An 18114-nucleotide genomic window follows, 5' to 3' on the forward strand; every position below is an offset into this window, starting at 1 on the left:
TGTTTATTTTTGTATTTGAAGACAAAGAGTAATGTAACAGTCATTAAATATCCCTAGTATTATTTTCATTCAAAAGCCTGAAAGCAATTATTTGGCACAGTGCATACTAATAAAGAAATCCAATGGCACAGAAAATAATTATTTGATTGCAAGAATAATTGCCTAGACTACATTTGCAGAAAATAATATATTTATCTATCTCTCTCTTACTAGTCCACAGAATTAGAGTTTGTGAAGCCCCTGGGACAGGGTGCAAGGTTACAGAGATAGGTGATCTGGCCATTTCTCACCTGCCCTTGCCCACCTGCCCCACTGGAGACACAAGTACAAGTGTATAATCTGCTGCATTTTCAGACCCTTGTCAAAAGAGTGAACACAAGGGGTCTTGTTCCCCTTAATGCAGCTTAGCTTGTCGATGTGTCACACTGGAAAAGGAATTGCCTGAAATTATTGGGATGCAGGACTTTGGCACTTCAGTGCATATCGTATGCAGAATGCAAAAAAGTAATGGGCCACCCTTCAGATCACTGCAGATACTGAACTACCATCCAAGGCCACACTGCTTTTTTTTTTTAGTATTGTCATCTGATTTTAAATTACAAAATGATTCCAAATGGGGTTTTTTGGCTTGTCTAGTAACACATTTACAAAGTGCAACTGAAAAATGCATATTGGGCTTACATATAATTAATAAATTACTATGATTATGTATTTCATCGTATAAAAATGAATGTTTATTAATTTATCTGCGCAGGAACAGTCCCTGAATCTAATCATACATGGATTCTGCTATTCTTAGCCTGTATGCCTAGGGCAGATTCTCATCAGGATACAAAAATTTAGCTTAGCAAGGGAATCTGTAATCTGTGCCTGAACATTGCCGCACCATTATACTTGCTCTGCTTTGGGCAGCCTGTTAAGTGTTTTAAGAATTCATCTCAAGGAAGCACACAAGTGGAGAAATTAGGTTTATAAGCAAATAAACACTCAGTGAAAACAAATCAATGAAAATATCAGATACCGCTTGCAGCACTTAAATTTACAAATGCTGACAGTGTCTCTCAGCATTGAGGAAATGAAGAATAAGGAACAGGAAGACAACCACTGACTACAGTGAACCCAAATGTAGAGGGCAGTAACCCAACCAGAGCTAGTACCACATCCTGCCCGACCTGTGCAAATGAAAAGTATTCTGTAAAAAGGACATTAATCACAGTAACAGCTGGCAAATACATACATGCACACATATACATACATCTGTATGTGCATATGTAATTATCTGAAAGAGTAATAAGTATCCTAAAACATTCTAATATATGCACTGCTTATTGTTTTGGGCTTTGTCTAGAGCCATCTGTTGTGATGCACCATGGCATTTGTCTCACCATACACACAGGTTTCTTCACAGGAAGCCTTCCAGGTGCAGCTACACAGGGATGGCCACTGTGGCTCTGTCCAACCTGGCCTTTTGTCCCAACAGGTGTCCTGATGGAATATTTTATCAGTACAAATCCATCATGGAACGATGAAATCTTTTAAATAAAATTCTGTTTGCTCTAGTTTAGCTAATCCTGCCTTCTTGAATGTTTATACAAAGAAGAAAAAAAAAGGGTCTTTCGAAATAAGGAAGCAGATGAAAAAATAGTTCAACATTTTGGAGTGAGGGAAAACATAAGGAAAGATCAATTTTTGTTCTACCATGTATTTACTAAAAGTATTTGATACTCATAGTGTCAGCTGGCAAATTACCACAGTTTTTGTAGAAGTAAAATAAACATGGATAGATTTTCACTGTGCACTGCATGAAATTAATAAGGCTGCATCACTGAGAGCCAGGGTGGATGAGAGGGTGGGGCGTGCAGGGGAGATTCCTCCTCAGAAAGAAGTAGGATATGGTAAGAGATGTTGGAACACGAGGTGATGATTTGCCAATCTGCAATGCTGAGTATTCATCGGTATAAAATACTTCCTTCTTAGCTGTTATTTGAAAAGTGTGAATTTATTGTACAGTGAAAAAGGTACATTTGCACTCCTCATCACAAAACCTGTGCAGTAAGGTGTCTGCACAAGGATGGCGTCTGCGAATGATGTTCCTAATATATTTCATCCAAGGAAGAGCCTATTACTTACATCGTCTCCAGTTCCAGCATTATTTGAATTACACTATAACATGAGAATCTCACAATGCTGGAAGAGACCGCTGACCATCGAGTCCAACCTATGACCAAACACCACCCTGCCAACTAGACCATGGCACTAAGTGCCGCGTCCAGTCTTTCCTTAAACATCTCCAGGGACAGCGACTCCATCCCCCAACCCTGGACAGCCTGTTGCAATGCCCAATCACCCTTTCTATGAAGAAATTCCTCCTAATGTCCAACCTAAACCTCCTCCCGTCACAGCCTGAGGCTGTGTTTCTCTCATCCTGTCACTTGCTGCCCGGTGAAGGCGACCGAGCCCCACCCGCCCACAACCTCTCAGGAAGTTGCAGGGAGCAGTAAGGTCACCCCCGAGCCATCCTATGAACGTCCATCTGAGGCCAAAAACACCGTCAAAACGTTTATTCCCGTTTTTCCTGATCGAAGGAGGACAAAACACAGGTGCCAGCAGTTCAACCCTTGAACAAACACCCTGTCACACCCCGATCAACAACTGCGTATGAAAAGGTGGGAAAAATCCCGGCCGGGAACCTCCCCATCGGCGGGAAGGGACACTCGGCACAGCCTCTCGCCCCGGAGCGGGCAGGCGCCCTGGCGGGGCGCGCCGGCGCATGCGCGGTGCGGCTCTCCTTGGGGCTGCGGGAGGGCGAGCGCCAGGCCTCAAGGAGAGGGGTCGGGACAAGGAGAGGGATCGGGACAAGGAGAGGGATCGGGACAAGGAGAAGGAGCGGGGATCGCCGCCGCCGCCGCCGCCATGTTCCTGTGCGCTCCCCTGCGCGCCGCGGCCGCACGCTCGGTAAACGGGGCCCTGCCCGCGGCGGTCGGGGAGGCCGAGGGAGCGGAGGGAGGGAGGGAGGCCGCGGCGGGGGGTTGGGAATGAGGGCTTGGCGGGGTAGGTCGGTGCCTGAAATCCAAGCTGGGGTACCACCGATTTATAGTGCCTTGTCTTCCGCAAGAGCAGCCTGATCAGCTCAGGCTTTGTAGCAGCAGATCGTGTAGTTTGACGTGCAGTGCAGTTTCACAGGATGGCTGCGGTCTCTCCCTGTCATGTGACCTCTCCCATCCCTGGAAGTGCTCAAGGCCAGGTTGGATGCGGCTCTGAGCAACCTGGTCTAGTGAGAGGTGTCCCTGCCCACGGCAGAGGGGTTGGCACTGAATGATCATTAAGGTCCCTTCGAGCCCAAACCATTCTGTGATTCTGTGGTTCTGCTTTAACACATCTCAACATTGCTCTAGAATTCAGCATAAACATAATTTAAAATTAAATTTGTTATGGAATGATTACTTATGACAAGATAAGGTGATCAAGTTACCTTAGAAATACCAACCAGAATCTATAAACTTTGATTTGTGTCTGCATGACAGTGAGCACAGAGAGTAGCTGAACAGAACCTGTGTATGGCTCTGCGTTCTGTTGACATTTCAGGTTTGTGTTTACATTTGTCCTCTTATGCCTGATCCCGGTGCTCGGTTCGATAAAGGCCGAAGAAGCATGTAAATACTTACTGGAAAAGAACCTCAGTAGTAATAATGGTTTCTGCAAACTTTGCAATGATACAAAGTAGCAAAATGGAAAATTCTTCATTAAATGTTTGATGAGACTTTGTGTTCAAGGCACTTAATTTAAGCAGTGGCATAGTTAAATCCTTTAATTTCTACATTGTTTCAATTTGTGGCCAAGGGGGAGTCAAGAGATTTTCTGTCCTAATAATACCTGAGAGCCCTCAATGGTCTTCTTCTTGACTCAGTTTAAACTATTAGTGAGGGAAGTGGAATTAATGGTTCACACTTAGAATAGGAATCAAGATTGGTTCTGAAAGCAGTGTGTGGATTATTAACCCTTAACACTGTATTTTGTTCGTAGGTAAGACAGGTCCGATACCTGCACAGAACAGCAGCACGAAATGCCACTGGAGCCTTGTTTGTGGTAAGTGATCTGCCTTGCTGTTAAGGGGGATGTGTCGGGGGAGTTTGGTGCGTGCTTTTTCTAATCTGCCTAACACCTTCCGATGGACACAACTTTGCTTTAGAAACCTGCTGGCATTTACAAAAAGTGGTTTTTTTCAGTAGAAGTTTTTATTAGATTTGTGATGGGAGTGATGGATCAAAAGGCTTTATTTTAGGTTTTGGCCTTTTTGGCCTTTCCTTATATAGCGAGAACGCTCAGTATGTAATTGCAGATGAGAGTTTGCTTACAACTTATCTCATTATAAACCAGTTCTTGTTTCCTTTATTTTTTGGAGTTAACTGAGTTTGTAATTTAGGCTCACTAAACTTTTTCAAGGTGCAGTTTCTTGATTTCTGAAAATTGCTGCAGAATCACCCTTAGGCTCAGGTCTTAGCCCTGTTTACAGGAGTTGAAAAGTCCTGTTCTTGCTCAGGTTATATATGATACAGTGTGTTGCACAGTGACTCATAATTGAGGCCATTAGGCATTATCAAGATATGTATGAATTGTTAGAGTGATTGCAAAGCCCTCAAATTTAAGTGTGTAAAGCAGCTGTGTTGTCTGTCTACCTCTGAAAAGAACCTGAAGCATCTCAAGAGAGTTGTGTTCTGTCCCGTTCTGCTCCATTCAGAGCTTTAGCTAGTCTGCAGTTTAACAACTGAATAATTTGGCATTTTCCCAACACTTGGTAGAAATCAGCCCTTTATTAGAGAGTTGACCACTTTTGAAAACAGGTGCTCAAGCATTTTTGGACAGATTATTGTTGTTGTTGTCCTTGCCTTTCTGCAGCTGTCTCTACAGCTTTAATCATGAAGTGAAATTAATGGCATCACAGTATGTGTTTGGTATAATTTTCCAGAAATCTGAGCAGGCATTGATGATTAATGGAGTGAGAGCTAGCATTCAAGGAATAGAGGAAACGTTGTAGGCTGGCATTTTAGGAAACTTCAAGTGTTGAGAGATTGGTGAAGACAGGCAGAAAGTGTCTTTGGACACCCTAATGGATGTTGATGCCTGACATATGAAGCTAGGTAGCTTTGTAAATTCTCCAGGAATTTTTCAAGATTTATGTAACTGTTTAAATTAATTGCTGCAGGGAGGAATCTGGAAACAAGAGAAAGGGAAGTAGAAAAGTTGAGTGTTTTGCAGCTGTTTATTTAATAGCACCATTGATGACTATTATTCTGCAATGGAATTTTTGCTAGAGGACCATAGGAAATAGTTTCTGTGATTTTTTTTTCTTGGTTTGGTTGGGGTTTTTGTTGTTGTTGGGTTTTAATAGGGTTTTAATTTGTTCTTCTGTGGAATAAAAGGCAGTGAGAAGACAACAGTTGGAAGCCTGTGTGTGTGTAATTGTTTGCCCTAAGTAAATTTCAGATGTTATCTAAAACAAGAAATTTCAAGGGAAACTTGTCCAGCTGGTTTGAGCTGAAGGCATTATTTTAATCAACACCAAGTAATTATATACAGTTAGAAAATGGGATGTACCCCCACATTTCTCTAGAGGGGAAAAAACCCCTCACATTCAAAAAAGACTTATTTTTTTGGAATATTACAAGCTGATGAAGTGTCAAAAGTTGTTAAAAACTGCTTGTGGGGGAATAGTGGGCCTACCTGGCAGTAAGTCTAACCTGCTTGGTGGTCTTCTTTGTATATCAGTTTACACACAAACGTCTTGGGTTTGTTTTGCAAAGCATACTGGTGCTTCCTGTTGCACTTTGACATATAAAATCTATATGCGAGGAAGGGAAATGCATGCAGGCTATTTGTTTTGTAAAGCAGGGGACCTAGTTGTCATAAAATTTAGTATTAAAAGGCATTTCTGTTTTCTATGCCTACGCATCCCTTTGCAGACATGTTACATGTTAGTAGAAACACACAGAAATAAGAGAACTTCTACTGAAATGTCTTTTTATTCTGAAACATCCAAGAACAGCTTTTCTCTCATCCATTAAACTCAATCAGGTGCCATCACAGGCAGCTAGACTGTACTTCCAGTGAGAGTATATCAAGTTTAAAACTAGGTAGATTGTTTTCCAGTTGTAATGTAAGAGTGATGTTCCAAATCTCTAATTTCTGACTAGGGAAGGCCCGATTACAGAGAGATGTTTATTAGAATTACCTTTCTCTGTTGAAAGATAATTTATTGTAATTTATTATAATTTCTTTGTTAAAACATGCACTGGTTTTGACTTTTACTTGTCTTTAGCCTCCTTAGCAGCTGAAACTTAGCTGTTCTGCTTCGTGGTTTTCAAGATATGGACTAAATTTCTTTCACGCATCGATTGCCCTGATGTGGGCTTTGTCTCAGGAGGTTGGAAGAACTGTTCTATCATAGTTTTAGTTACTTGTGACAGTGGTCAGTGAAATACTTGGGTTTGAGAGTTCTTAGGTTTGTATCTTGAGTTCTGCTGGAGTACTGAATGTAGGGTACTTTCCCTTTAGAGGAGAAGTAATATTCTTTTATCTTTTCAGTGCTTTTATTTCTTTTCAGTGCTCATTTGATATGGATTCTTAACAGGTTGTTGCCCTCAACATCTTCTCCCCTACAGAACACACAATTCTCTCATTTTGGTTTACAGTGCTTTGGACTGGTGTTTTACCACAGTGCATAGATCAAGTTTCAGGCCAATTTTTTTGCCGTATACCTGGAAGTGCCTTCCATGTGAACATATTGGCATCCGTGGATTGGGTTGGCCTTCACAGTGCAGGTGTTCACACTTACGTAGGTTAGGCTGAATGCTGCAATACAGATGTGATACAGTCATAATGAAAACATTGGGTAATACTTTGTGAAAGTGGGGAGCGTGAGACAAGGCTCAAAAAAATGCATGGATTGTGTTTGACCTTTCTTCTCAACAAATTACTGTAGTTGGTAAAGACATAATGGTACTCTGGGTGTGGAGGAAGCCTTAGTATATGGGTTTCTTCATAGAAGCATCTCTTATATATAAGAGGAAAAATGAGAGACCTGGGGCTACTAGAGAGGAGAAGACTCAATGAGGGGAATCTTATCGATGTCTATAAATACTTGAAGGGAGGGTGCAAAGAGGATGGAGCAGGGCTCTTTTCAGTGGTGTCCAGTGACAGGACCAGAGGCAATGGCCTCAGAGAACATCAGGAAATGCTTTTCACTGTGAGGGTGACAAAACACTGTCATGGGTCACCCAGAGAGGTTGTGGAGTCTCCATTCTTGGATATATTCAGAAGAAGCCACATGGACAGTCCCGGGCAAGCAGCTCTGTGTGCCCTGCTTGAGCAGGGGCGTTTGGCCTAGATGACTGCCAGAGGTCCCTTCCAATTTCAACCACTCTGTGAATTAAAATAGTATTTTTTCCAGTACTGTGTCCTCATTTCTGATCTTGTTCTCCAGAATCTGTATCGTAAAAAAAGGTGGAGATGCACCTCTGTCTTGTAGGAGCAAATAAGTGCATGCAAGTCTCAGATAAATGGTGCATTGTCAGACAAGTGTAAGACTAGGGAACATTTCTAAATGCTCAGGAGGCCTAGAACCCTGTAAGCTCTTGATGAAAACTATTGAACTCTCCATAGCACAGAATTACATCAAGTCCTTTCAGGAAAACTGAAAACTGAAAAGGTGGCATGATCTTATTTAGTGCTCACCCCTGCTGTAGCCTTTACAATATATTGTGGAACCTTGCTACAGCTGTATCTGTAGCTTCCAATATAAAGTCTTTATTATTCTTCTACACAGGTAGGGCTTTTAAGGATACCAGTTTAGAGATGATACACTGAAAAGAAGAGCTGCTCTAGACAAAGAGGGAGATTTTAATAAATCAAATATACTTATTTACAAAAGAAATTGAAATGAAGTACAATTGTAACTATCAAATAGCTATGGAAGGCAAAATAATACCAGCCTGAAATAAAATAGGCATGCAGATCTGAGAAGAAAAGGCTAAGTTATGGAAATACTTATCATGAATCATGGCTTTGACCTGTGCAGCTAAGACATATAAAGGTCTGTAAGGGAAAAAATAAAAGCTGCACAGTAATTCCCATAAATTTTAACTCCCATCAGCCTTTTTTGGAGAACTTTCATTAAAATTGGTAGAAGACCCTCACCAACACTACATACAAGTCATCAAATCCTTTATCTGGAAGGGTTAATCTGAAATAGTAGCAATTTTTTTTTAGGAACTTTTTAGGAAAGCTTTTAGCTGTTTTATGTTATCTTGTAAACTACACAATAAGCAATAAATACATACTTAATAAAATATTAGTGTGTTTAAAGGATATCAGCTATCTTTCTGTAATTCCTTTTATTAGGGGAAAGTCATCCTTGGTGGAGCAGTATTTATCAGCTGTAGTTTCTATATTTGACTTGAACCTGTGGTGAGCCTACATGCTTTCAAATTGATCGGTGGCAGTAGTACTGTCTGCTTTGGGATATAGACCAGATAAACAAAAGTAATCTCTGCCTAGACCAGCAGATATAACTGAAGTATTTGCCCTTTCAATATTTCCATACTGAATTTTCTAAATCCAAGAATAGCTGTGGACATACATATTCTAAGTTCTCCACTGATGATGGTCTTTCAATATGCGAGTATCATGTAATATTAACATTTTTCATTCAATCCTTTGCTGCTCAATAAGAGTGCAGTGTGGCAACTGCAAAATCATCTTCAGTTACTGGAGGCTGTGATCAAAGTGAAAGTCAGCAAAGGGGGCTTCTTTCTTCTAAATATACTTTTAGAGCTTTTATTATTAGCTGGTTGTGGATAACTTTTAACATGAAACCTCAAATATAGCTTGCATTTTCCCCCCAACTTTCCATTTAACATGAAGCTTTCTCAATTTGAAAATTGTGTAAAGTCTGGAATTAGATTTAACTACAGGTTAAAAAAGGTTAAAAGTAAACCATAACAAGCTGCTTAGAGACATGAAAATTTTGTGCAGAAAGGTTTTCTGGTGAATAAGGATTTTCATCAGAACTAAGGTTTTATTACAGGAAAATATCACTTCCCTCAAGACTTCCAAATTTGCATTTTCTGAAATTTAGAAGACCTGATTTCAATTTGTTTCCCTAGAAGACTACTTTAAAAATAATATGACAAAATACCTTATATTGGAAACACTAATTCAAAATTTTGCTGCTTCTATTTTGATTCAGAATTATATATAAAACTAAAATGTCAAAATCATTACAAACCAAAAGAATGTTTAAATGGATTAATAATGTGTGTTCAAATGTGCAAATGTTTTGGTTATATAGCCAGCTTCTTGGTAAGTTTTGAAGTTTGTAAAATTAATTGTTTCATGGTAAAAGAAAAAAGGGCTTTTTTTTAGTTCATTAAGGTATTAACCAGAGGATTCTTAAGTTTAATCGTAATTGCCAAATTTTATTAACAATGTTAAAGTGTATTTTAATAACACCACCATGTTTCTCAATAAATAATTTTTAATGGGAAATAACATGAATAAGTAATGATTTTTAAGAGTAATGACTTAATTATCAGTATTTTTTATAACTTTACAAAATACATTTAATCATTTGAGTAGTATGAAATTTTTATTTGGAATACATCATTTTTACTTAAGCAACTCAGCTGTAACTGTCTAATGAGATGTTTTACAATAGTAAATATGTCCTGAATAATTTCTTGAGAACTTATTTTTATACACACTTCTTTTTTTTTTCCCCGAAGCACAGAGATAGTCCTGAAAATAATCCAGATACTCCATTTGAGTTCACACCTGAAAACAAAAAGGTATGCAGACAAAAAAAAGTTCAATACACAGACTTTGTCTTTAGATCAGTAGTGATTTGTTTCCCTTCTTTCCCTTTAAAAAGCGAATAGAAGCGATAATAAACAACTACCCAGAGGGACACAAGTCTGCAGCTGTCATGGCAGTCCTGGATTTGGCCCAAAGACAGCATGGATGGTTGCCCATATCAGCTATGAACAAGGTATTTAGTACTTAATTATGTTTCAAGCAAAATTTTACTGTTTTCTTTAAATATCTTACTAGAATAATAACCTTTATTTATTGAATTATACTAACATGGGAATTGACATGTGGCACAGAACTGTGAGAACTCCCTATGAGACTACATTTTTAAAAATAAAAGGGAAAACTAATGCAGAAAACTCAGGGCTCTGTTCTTTACATAATGTTAGCTCATTGCTAGAAACTACAGACAAAACAAAAATTACATGAGCCCTATTCAGATAGACTCTTTTCCCAGAATCTTCCCGGAAGTAGGAACAGAAGCTTCAAAGATTTTGTTCTTTGAATTTGGAGAAAGAAAGAAAAGATAATGGTGGTGGGGTTTCCCTCCTCCCAGATTAGTGGCACTGCACACATTGCCTGGATTGTACTTAATCTCTAGGTCTGTAAAGACTCTGCAGAGCAGTGTTAGTGTAGTAGATGTCAGGAGTATTGTGTAAATGCCTCATAGCAAGTGCCTGGAAGACTTATCATATTATTTATTAAAATTGTTTCAAAATAAGCAAGGAAGCAACTACATTGCTCCAAAGTGAGAGGTTGCACGACAGTAACAAAATACCAAGAAAAAAAAATGGTTTATATTCATACAAATAAATCCATTGTATTTTGTGTTACAATCTGGTATGTCATCAGTTTTAAAGTGAAAAGTTTTAATGTCAGTCAAGATATGCTAAATGAGGATTGTTACAGAAACTACTGAAGTTTAATGCGCATTTAAAGAGCAACTCACGTTTCTACAGTGTAACATAAAAGCCTCAAATCTCCATTAATGATGTCAAAGTATTTTTGTTTATATAAGTTTCAGATTGGTTTTATGTTTAGAAGGATCTTAAGCCTTTTAAGTGAACAGATTTTTTCCATGATTTGTTGTTTGCCTGCTATAGAAACTGGAACATAAAACAGTTACACTATTGAAACCAGAGCCAGTTCTCAACTTGAGCAGTTTGCCAGGGTTCCAGGTTAATGAGGTCAGGGATACTTACAGCAGAACTGGCTGTGTGGAGATCTTGCTTCACTCCCTATTTTTTAGCTGTTACACCGGTCTGCAGATGTAGCCATGGCGTGTCCTAGAACTTGAGGGAGACCTGCTTTGTAAGATTAGGCGAGCGTGGTACCAGCCTGTAAGTATTGCCTTACCAAAAGGCTTAGCAAAAGGTTAGTGTGGGCAGACTGGTACAAGTTTGTTCATTCAGACAGCAGAAGTGCAGTGTGAGCTGGAGCTGGCACTGAAAGCTGAAACCCAGCTGACTCCTCGAATCTGCCTGTGTGATGTTAGGTGCTGGAGGGGAGTCGACTCCAGCTCCCTGCTGTTCTAATCCATGGCTTAGTGGAGTTTGTGCTCAAGCAGGGTGATGCCAGTCAGAGTAACTCAGGTGTCTGGTCTTGGCACTTGGAATACATTTGTGCTTTGATACCCACCCCCACACTCTTATCCATTATTGCAAACAGAGGACAGGTGACTATATTGAAATGGTTTTATAAATGCCTTTACTACTGCCCTGTCAGAGTTCAATATAGCATCTGTTTTCCCTGTGTTTCAGGTTGCTGAAGTTTTGGAAATGCCTCCCATGAGAGTGTATGAAGTAGCAACCTTCTATACCATGTATAACCGCAAACCTGTTGGGAAATACCATATTCAGGTCTGCACTACCACGCCTTGCATGTTGCGGGACTCTGACAGTATTTTAGAAGCCATTAAGAAGAAACTTGGTACGACACAAATTTGTAATATACTTTTTGTATTTTTTTACCATTGGTTAATGATACTGAAGTAAAATTCTTCACATGGGGAAAGAAAAACTGGCCGTGTTTGACTTAGTAAGGTTCATGCGGGCCCACCTCTCTAGCCTGTCAGGGTCCCTCTGGATGGCAAACATGATGTTAATGTAACTTAGGAATTCTCCACAGAAAAAGTCAATTGAGAATGCTGCATCATATGGGATGTAAGGAGTGCTCATGGGTTTTGTGTGTGGGTTTTTTCCTCCTTTTTGCATGGTTATGGGGAGAAGAGAGGGTAAGATCAGCAACTTAACAGCTCTTTTTATTAAGTCAAAAGCTGTGCTAACATTTCCCCAAGAACCAACAGTAAGAACTGCAGAACAGCTGCTGATTATCTTGCATTTCATATACTGCATTGTCTGAAAAAGGCATGTATGATGAAATTTGTCTCGTTACTGCAAAGATAGTTGAATTTCAACTGAATCTGTTAAAGCAGTAAGGATGATTCTGTAGCTTTTACTGAGACAGCAGCCTTACTTGGACTTTTATTATTTATCCCCCCCTTCCTTCTAAGAAGTGGAGCAAAACTGCTTTTCAGCATTCAGGGTTCCATGGAGTATTTTGTAGAGATCAGACTCTGTTACTTTGACTAACTTGCCTTTGGGAAAGGTCTGCATCTGTAGCAGAGGAATAATGTCATGGAAGATAGGTATGTGTACAGTGTTGTTCAGTAAATAATCCTTTGTGTATAAACTTAGAAGTTGCTTATGAATTTGCAGCTAGCACTGTTACTGCTTGGATCGTGTTAATTTGGGAATTTAATACTCAACACTGTATACTTCCACTGTTGTATTACTAAAAACTTCCTGAGAAGATCTGTTCCGTTTCTTAGAATCATCATTTCATGGTTCTCAGTGAATTACACCTCTAAATGAGGTCTCAAAGATGTATCTGAAAACCGACTTCATATTTTATTAGAATCTTCTGTTCAAGGGAAACATTTTGCACTCACTTAAGAGGGTTTAACTGTGCAAATGTTTGTAAGGCCAAAATAAAAGTAACGCAATGTCTTGGATTGGCGTACTTAGATTCATGCTTTATTCATCTTATACAATAACCACTGCTTGAACCTAATACTGTTTATTGGTTTAGGTATAAAAGTTGGGGAAACAACACCTGATAAACTCTTCACGCTGATAGAAGTGGAATGTTTAGGTGCTTGTGTAAATGCACCAATGGTACAAATAAATGACAATTACTATGTAAGTACTGCATTCCTTTTTCAAAGATTAATTTTCCTGTCTGGGTTACCTGTACATTTAGTTGTTCCAAATTCTGAAGTTTTAGTCAGTTTTCAAATTCCTATTGGCAGGAACAACTTATAACGTAGAGCATCTTTTAGTTTCTTGGCCTCTTCCTGGAACACTTCATCTGTATGGAGTGTATCACTGTACCTTGCTTTATATAAGAGGAATGATGCATTTTTGTGATAGTGGTCTACCTATAAATCTGGAATTTTTAAATAGGTAGGTATTGGACGAGCTTTTAGAAGCACTTGAAAGCAGTCTGTTGGAAAGCATGGATTATTTTAAGAAGTGTTTTCTTGAACTGTACCCACAATTTTTTTTGGTCACAGCTGGCAGCATTCTGCAGTATGTGCAGTGGTGTGTGTATAGTGGGAAGGCAGAGATGCAGCTAACACAAGAAGGAAGCTGAAAATGCAAATCCTTGTTGTACGTGGCCAGCATCAGCATTAGTTTTAACATAAATTCTGCAATTATATATAAACAAAAAAATTTAACATTAAAATGACAGTAGGCTTTTTAATTTTCCTAATTCTATAAACAAGTATATGTGTTAATGAATAGGATCAAAACTCTAAGGTCATACCTATGAGAATCTCTGATTTGATGAATTTTGAGTGCTGCAATTAGCACAATTGCTGACTCTTTCAGTTTTGTTGAAGATTTAGGGTTTTTTTGTTATTTTTTTACAGGAAGATTTGACACCCAAAGATATTGAAGACATAATTGATGAGCTAAAGGCTGGCAAAGTTCCCAAGCCAGGCCCAAGGTATGCTATACTTGGATAATACTGGCCACTACTTGAAGGCTGATGATTTGAGTTCATCAACTACAGCTTAAAAGCATTAATTTACTCAAAAGAACTGCATGCATTCAAAGCCAAAATGAACTGTGAAGAACTGAGAATTTATATGTTTCTGATGACTGACCAGAAGAGCATGAAATGTGAAAACATCAATTCTGATTTGTCTTAGTACTTCATAGGTGAATGTTACCTGTTGGATATTTTGTCTAGGTCATTTAAACCAACAAATGTGTGTTGGTTGGTCGGTTCATTGTATTGTTTTTCTCAATTTCTGAGAAAACACAAAAGATTGGAGCTTTGTAAAAGTGTTATTATTGCTGAACTTTTCTTACGTTTTTTTTCCACTGCTCTATTTTAGCCAAACTATGTGTTTGTGTCAATGAAGGAATTACTTTGACTTGAGTGTTACCTATTCCTATTGTTTCTAGAAAGATTTTCTTTTTTTTTTAAATAGAAAACCAATAATCCTAAAATAGTTTCAAAAAACACAGGGAAGCATCTGTATCAAAAAACAGGACCGGTAAAATTGTATGCTGCCTGGCCAACCTATAAATAAATATGCAACTAGTGGTCCTATCTTGCATTTCAGTTATGAAACCATTTGAATATGGAATCCTTTTAGGAGTAGCATCACACTTCTTTTGAAGGATGAATGGAACAAATAAACAAAAAAAAATAGTGGCTTCAGCCTTAAATCAGATTTGTAACTGTCTTCTACCCAGTGACAAACAGAATCTGACATTGTAACAATGCCAGCAATGAGTAAAACTGCTTTCATTTTTCAGGAGCGGACGTTTTTCTTGTGAGCCAGCTGGTGGCCTTACTTCTTTGACTGAACCACCCAAAGGACCAGGCTTTGGAGTTCGAGCTGACCTCTGAAGATTTTTGTAATATAAGATGAATTGTCTGAAAATAATAAAGTATCTGTAATCTAAGTAAATTATGTACACTCATGTTTGTTTTCTTTAAAAAAAAAAAAAAAAAAGTAACAGCAATTAGAATACCTAACTTAATGGTTTTAACTACTGCAAAGTTTAATCATAATTCCAGATTATAAGAAAAGTGGTTCTGTAGAGTGTGACTCACTGAATGAGTCCACTTATGATCACTGAGAGGTCAAAGCTGCATCTTTTGATCTGTCCCTGAAAGTTCTTTCAGCTTTTTCTAAGGTTCTTGGAAGAAACAACAAAACTCACTAAATTGCAATTCTGGCAAAAGAACCAAACTGAAAGGAGATTATCTGACAAAACTTCATCGTATTATTTTTATTTCCACTTTATAAACAAACACATACAAACAGGAAAGGTTATCCAAGCAGTATTGTGTTAAAAAAATCTGGTAGGTTCAGTAAAAAGTGATTTTCTTGATCTTAAGTACCATACAGTCACCAGGAAAAATGTGGAAATTCTTTTTATCACATTACCTAAACCCCCTCCAAATAACAGTAGTACTCTACTGAAAGAGTGAACAGCAACAAGAAGCAACTTCCCCTGCAAATTTATTCAGTACAGACAAGGTGTGCAGTTGAGGGAAGACAGAATATACCATAACAGTTTAACTCATGGCTAAGGGTAACAGTATCTCACAATGGGTATTTGATCTGTAGTTCCTCCTTTGACCTTACTGCTGTATGCCAGCTCCTTATAACAACTAATCTGTGGGAAACTGAGGCATTTCTCTCAATATAAAAAAAGATCATTTAAAAAAAAATTGACTGCATATTGATGCTTAATACCTATGCTTATAAAATTGGGCAAATGCTTTAGATGTGTATACACCAGGCATACATTTCCCTGTAAATTAGGAAATGGTGACACATCAGTCACCTGAGACCATATTGTGTCTGCCTCTTCTAAAATCTGCCATGGAACTTATGTTCTTAATGTGATAGATGAACTTTAACTGTATTATTTATAATTTTAGGTTATATTTAGTTTTGATAGTGGGATTAACAATAGTTCCCCAAACTGTTCTCCCTCTTCTGAGTTAAATTTAGTTTTTACAGATTCCCTGCATAATGACTATCTCATGTAGTCTGTTCATGCACCGTCTTTATTTCAATAGGCTCTGTGAAGTGCCTTGATATATTAATAAAAAAGTAGCGTTACAGTTGGTAATTCTAAAAGCAAAATATACCTGGAAATCATTTGTATCAAACCGTTGCCAGCTCTTCCATATTACTAAATTTATAAAACAAAATAATCCAATTGCATACAAATGCAAAAGTAAATTTAACAAATAAATACAAGTAATGAGTGAAGCAGTTTCTGAATAAATATGAAAAAAGCTTGTGTAGAAAACGGTGCACTGGAGAAAACAGTACATGGCATGAAATATTATCTGTCATTTAAAGTTCCTGAACGCTCTTCTGAAAGGTCACTCCATGTTTGTAATAGCCACAGGCCTTGTAGCAGGCCAGGCATCTGGCACTATGTAGGACTTTGAGACATGAGACAGAGGGAATATTCCATCCTGATGCAAAGACAGATTCAGTATCCCAGTCTAACTAAGCTGCTTGCTCAACTATAACAGTTGTTTTCTACTTCATACAGTCTCACCTTATTCTAACCTGGGGTGAAAGCAGGCAATTATTTTTGAAGTACATGTTGGATAAAAATGAGGATTTTGCATGCATTGTGGAGCTCTCGTGCTGCAGATACTCACAGTTTTGTACCTGACTCTGAAATCAATGGGATTGCCTAATCACGTTGAAGGGAAACATAGTTTTAGACCTGTCAAATTTCAAACTTCCAAGTATACAAAACCAAAGGTCTAGAATGGCATGCTCTTCTCATTTGTAAAGCCAGACAGAATTTGTGGCCTTGTCCCACTTTTCTTCCCAATTCATTCTATCTGCACATGAAAATTTTGATGTCTGTCTCATCAGCAGAACATGGACCTCAAAGGTTTCCCATTTGTTGAAGACTGTTACTGATATTCCACAGACAAGTTGTCAGTCATTTTGATGCAACACACAAGAGTCTGTCAATCAGTTCATCAGAAATGGATAATTTACATTATCCTTACTGTGTGGCAAAAATCTGATACATTGCTGTTTGAGTATTGTAAGGCAGCTGTAAGACTGTGAAATAATTGAAGAATATAACCATTACTCTTCTCTCTCATCCTACCCACTTTATCAATTATATGAGGCTTTATGACTATGGTTTCTACATCAAAAAAAGTTTGGGCATTCATTGTATTGAGATAAATGATAAAAGAAAATATTCACATCTTGCATTGTTTAAATTTGAACATTTCAAACATCTCAAACCTAGAAATACATATTCTGCAATACTTATTACATGTAGTTGTTTACTGTATACAGAATTATTTTCACAATGGTAACTTATGTGGGACTGTGATGAGAATCAACTAAGTTATCATTATGAAAGAGTTCCAGAACAGGGCAAGAATTGATCTATCCAAGTTCTCTTTTCTGTTCTTGAATAGCTGTACATAGAACTTGTGCTTGTTTTTACTAGTAGTAAAAAGGTATATTTGACTAGTAGTAGAATATTTGAGGTAATAAATATTAACAGGACATATTTTCATTATCCTTAATCACAGCGTGTTACTAATATTAATTCTGGGCAGTGGCACTAACCTGTCAAATAATTAAATACTTGAAATTCTGCAGTTTCAGTCTACCAGTTAATATCCTGGATTGTAAAGAGTACTGGATGGTACGTTAAGCGAAAAATGAGTCAACTACAGCAACACTTAACACATTCCTGTAACAGGTAATGCAGAAGCAACAGAACTGATTCTTTTCATCGTCTTGTTTGCTCCCCTTCAGTGAGGGAAAAGAACTTACATTAAAGAACTTACATACCATATTAATTCTCTGAAAGTGGAGGAAAAAGAAGTAAAAGAAACAGGGAGGAAAAAAAGACTACCTAGAGATGATTTTAAAATAGGTATAGTCTTGAGAAAGAAAATGTGATTTAGAACACAGAAGCAGAAGACACACAAAGCATCCACTGAACTGAAAGAGTGGGAGGTGGCGGTTCTTTCCTTTGGTGGAGTAATAGAAAACTCCACTTGATACCCAATGATGTGTTTGGTGTTGGATAACAGAAAGGATTTCCATGGCCACCACACACTGCTAGGAAAACGTCATCTGGAACAGTGTTCTGTCATTAAATAGGAAGAAGCAATGAAACTCAGTTCCACCTGTGCAGAAGTTGCTCGGCCCAGCGG

At 38.2% G+C, this 18114-nt stretch overlaps 1 protein-coding gene across 1 annotated transcript; it reads left to right on the top strand.

Annotated features, from left to right (window-relative positions):
- The first annotated feature begins 2784 nt into the window (after positions 1-2784).
- NDUFV2 (NADH:ubiquinone oxidoreductase core subunit V2) lies at positions 2785-14851 on the top strand. The gene is made up of 8 exons (XM_050315808.1): positions 2785-2955; positions 4024-4086; positions 9780-9842; positions 9926-10042; positions 11625-11793; positions 12955-13064; positions 13799-13875; positions 14697-14851. Exons 1-8 carry the CDS (start codon positions 2914-2916, stop codon positions 14788-14790), a joined length of 735 nt encoding a protein of 244 aa, XP_050171765.1. The 5' UTR covers positions 2785-2913; the 3' UTR covers positions 14791-14851.
- Positions 14852-18114: the final 3263 nt, after the last annotated feature.

Source organism: Myiozetetes cayanensis, unplaced genomic scaffold (assembly GCF_022539395.1).
Source record: "Myiozetetes cayanensis isolate MyiCay16 unplaced genomic scaffold, myiCay2020 scf1, whole genome shotgun sequence".
Classification (NCBI taxonomy): domain Eukaryota; kingdom Metazoa; phylum Chordata; class Aves; order Passeriformes; family Tyrannidae; genus Myiozetetes; species Myiozetetes cayanensis.

Excerpts from the sequence above, each read along its gene's own strand:
- NDUFV2 (XM_050315808.1), top strand. The coding sequence starts at position 2,914 with ATGTTCCTGTGCGCTCCCCTGCGCGCCGCGGCCGCACGCTCG. Across the intron at positions 2,956-4,023 it reads GCGCCGCGGCCGCACGCTCG|GTAAGACAGGTCCGATACCT; the intron begins GTAAACGGGGCC and ends TTTTGTTCGTAG. Across the intron at positions 13,065-13,798 it reads AAATAAATGACAATTACTAT|GAAGATTTGACACCCAAAGA; the intron begins GTAAGTACTGCA and ends ATTTTTTTACAG.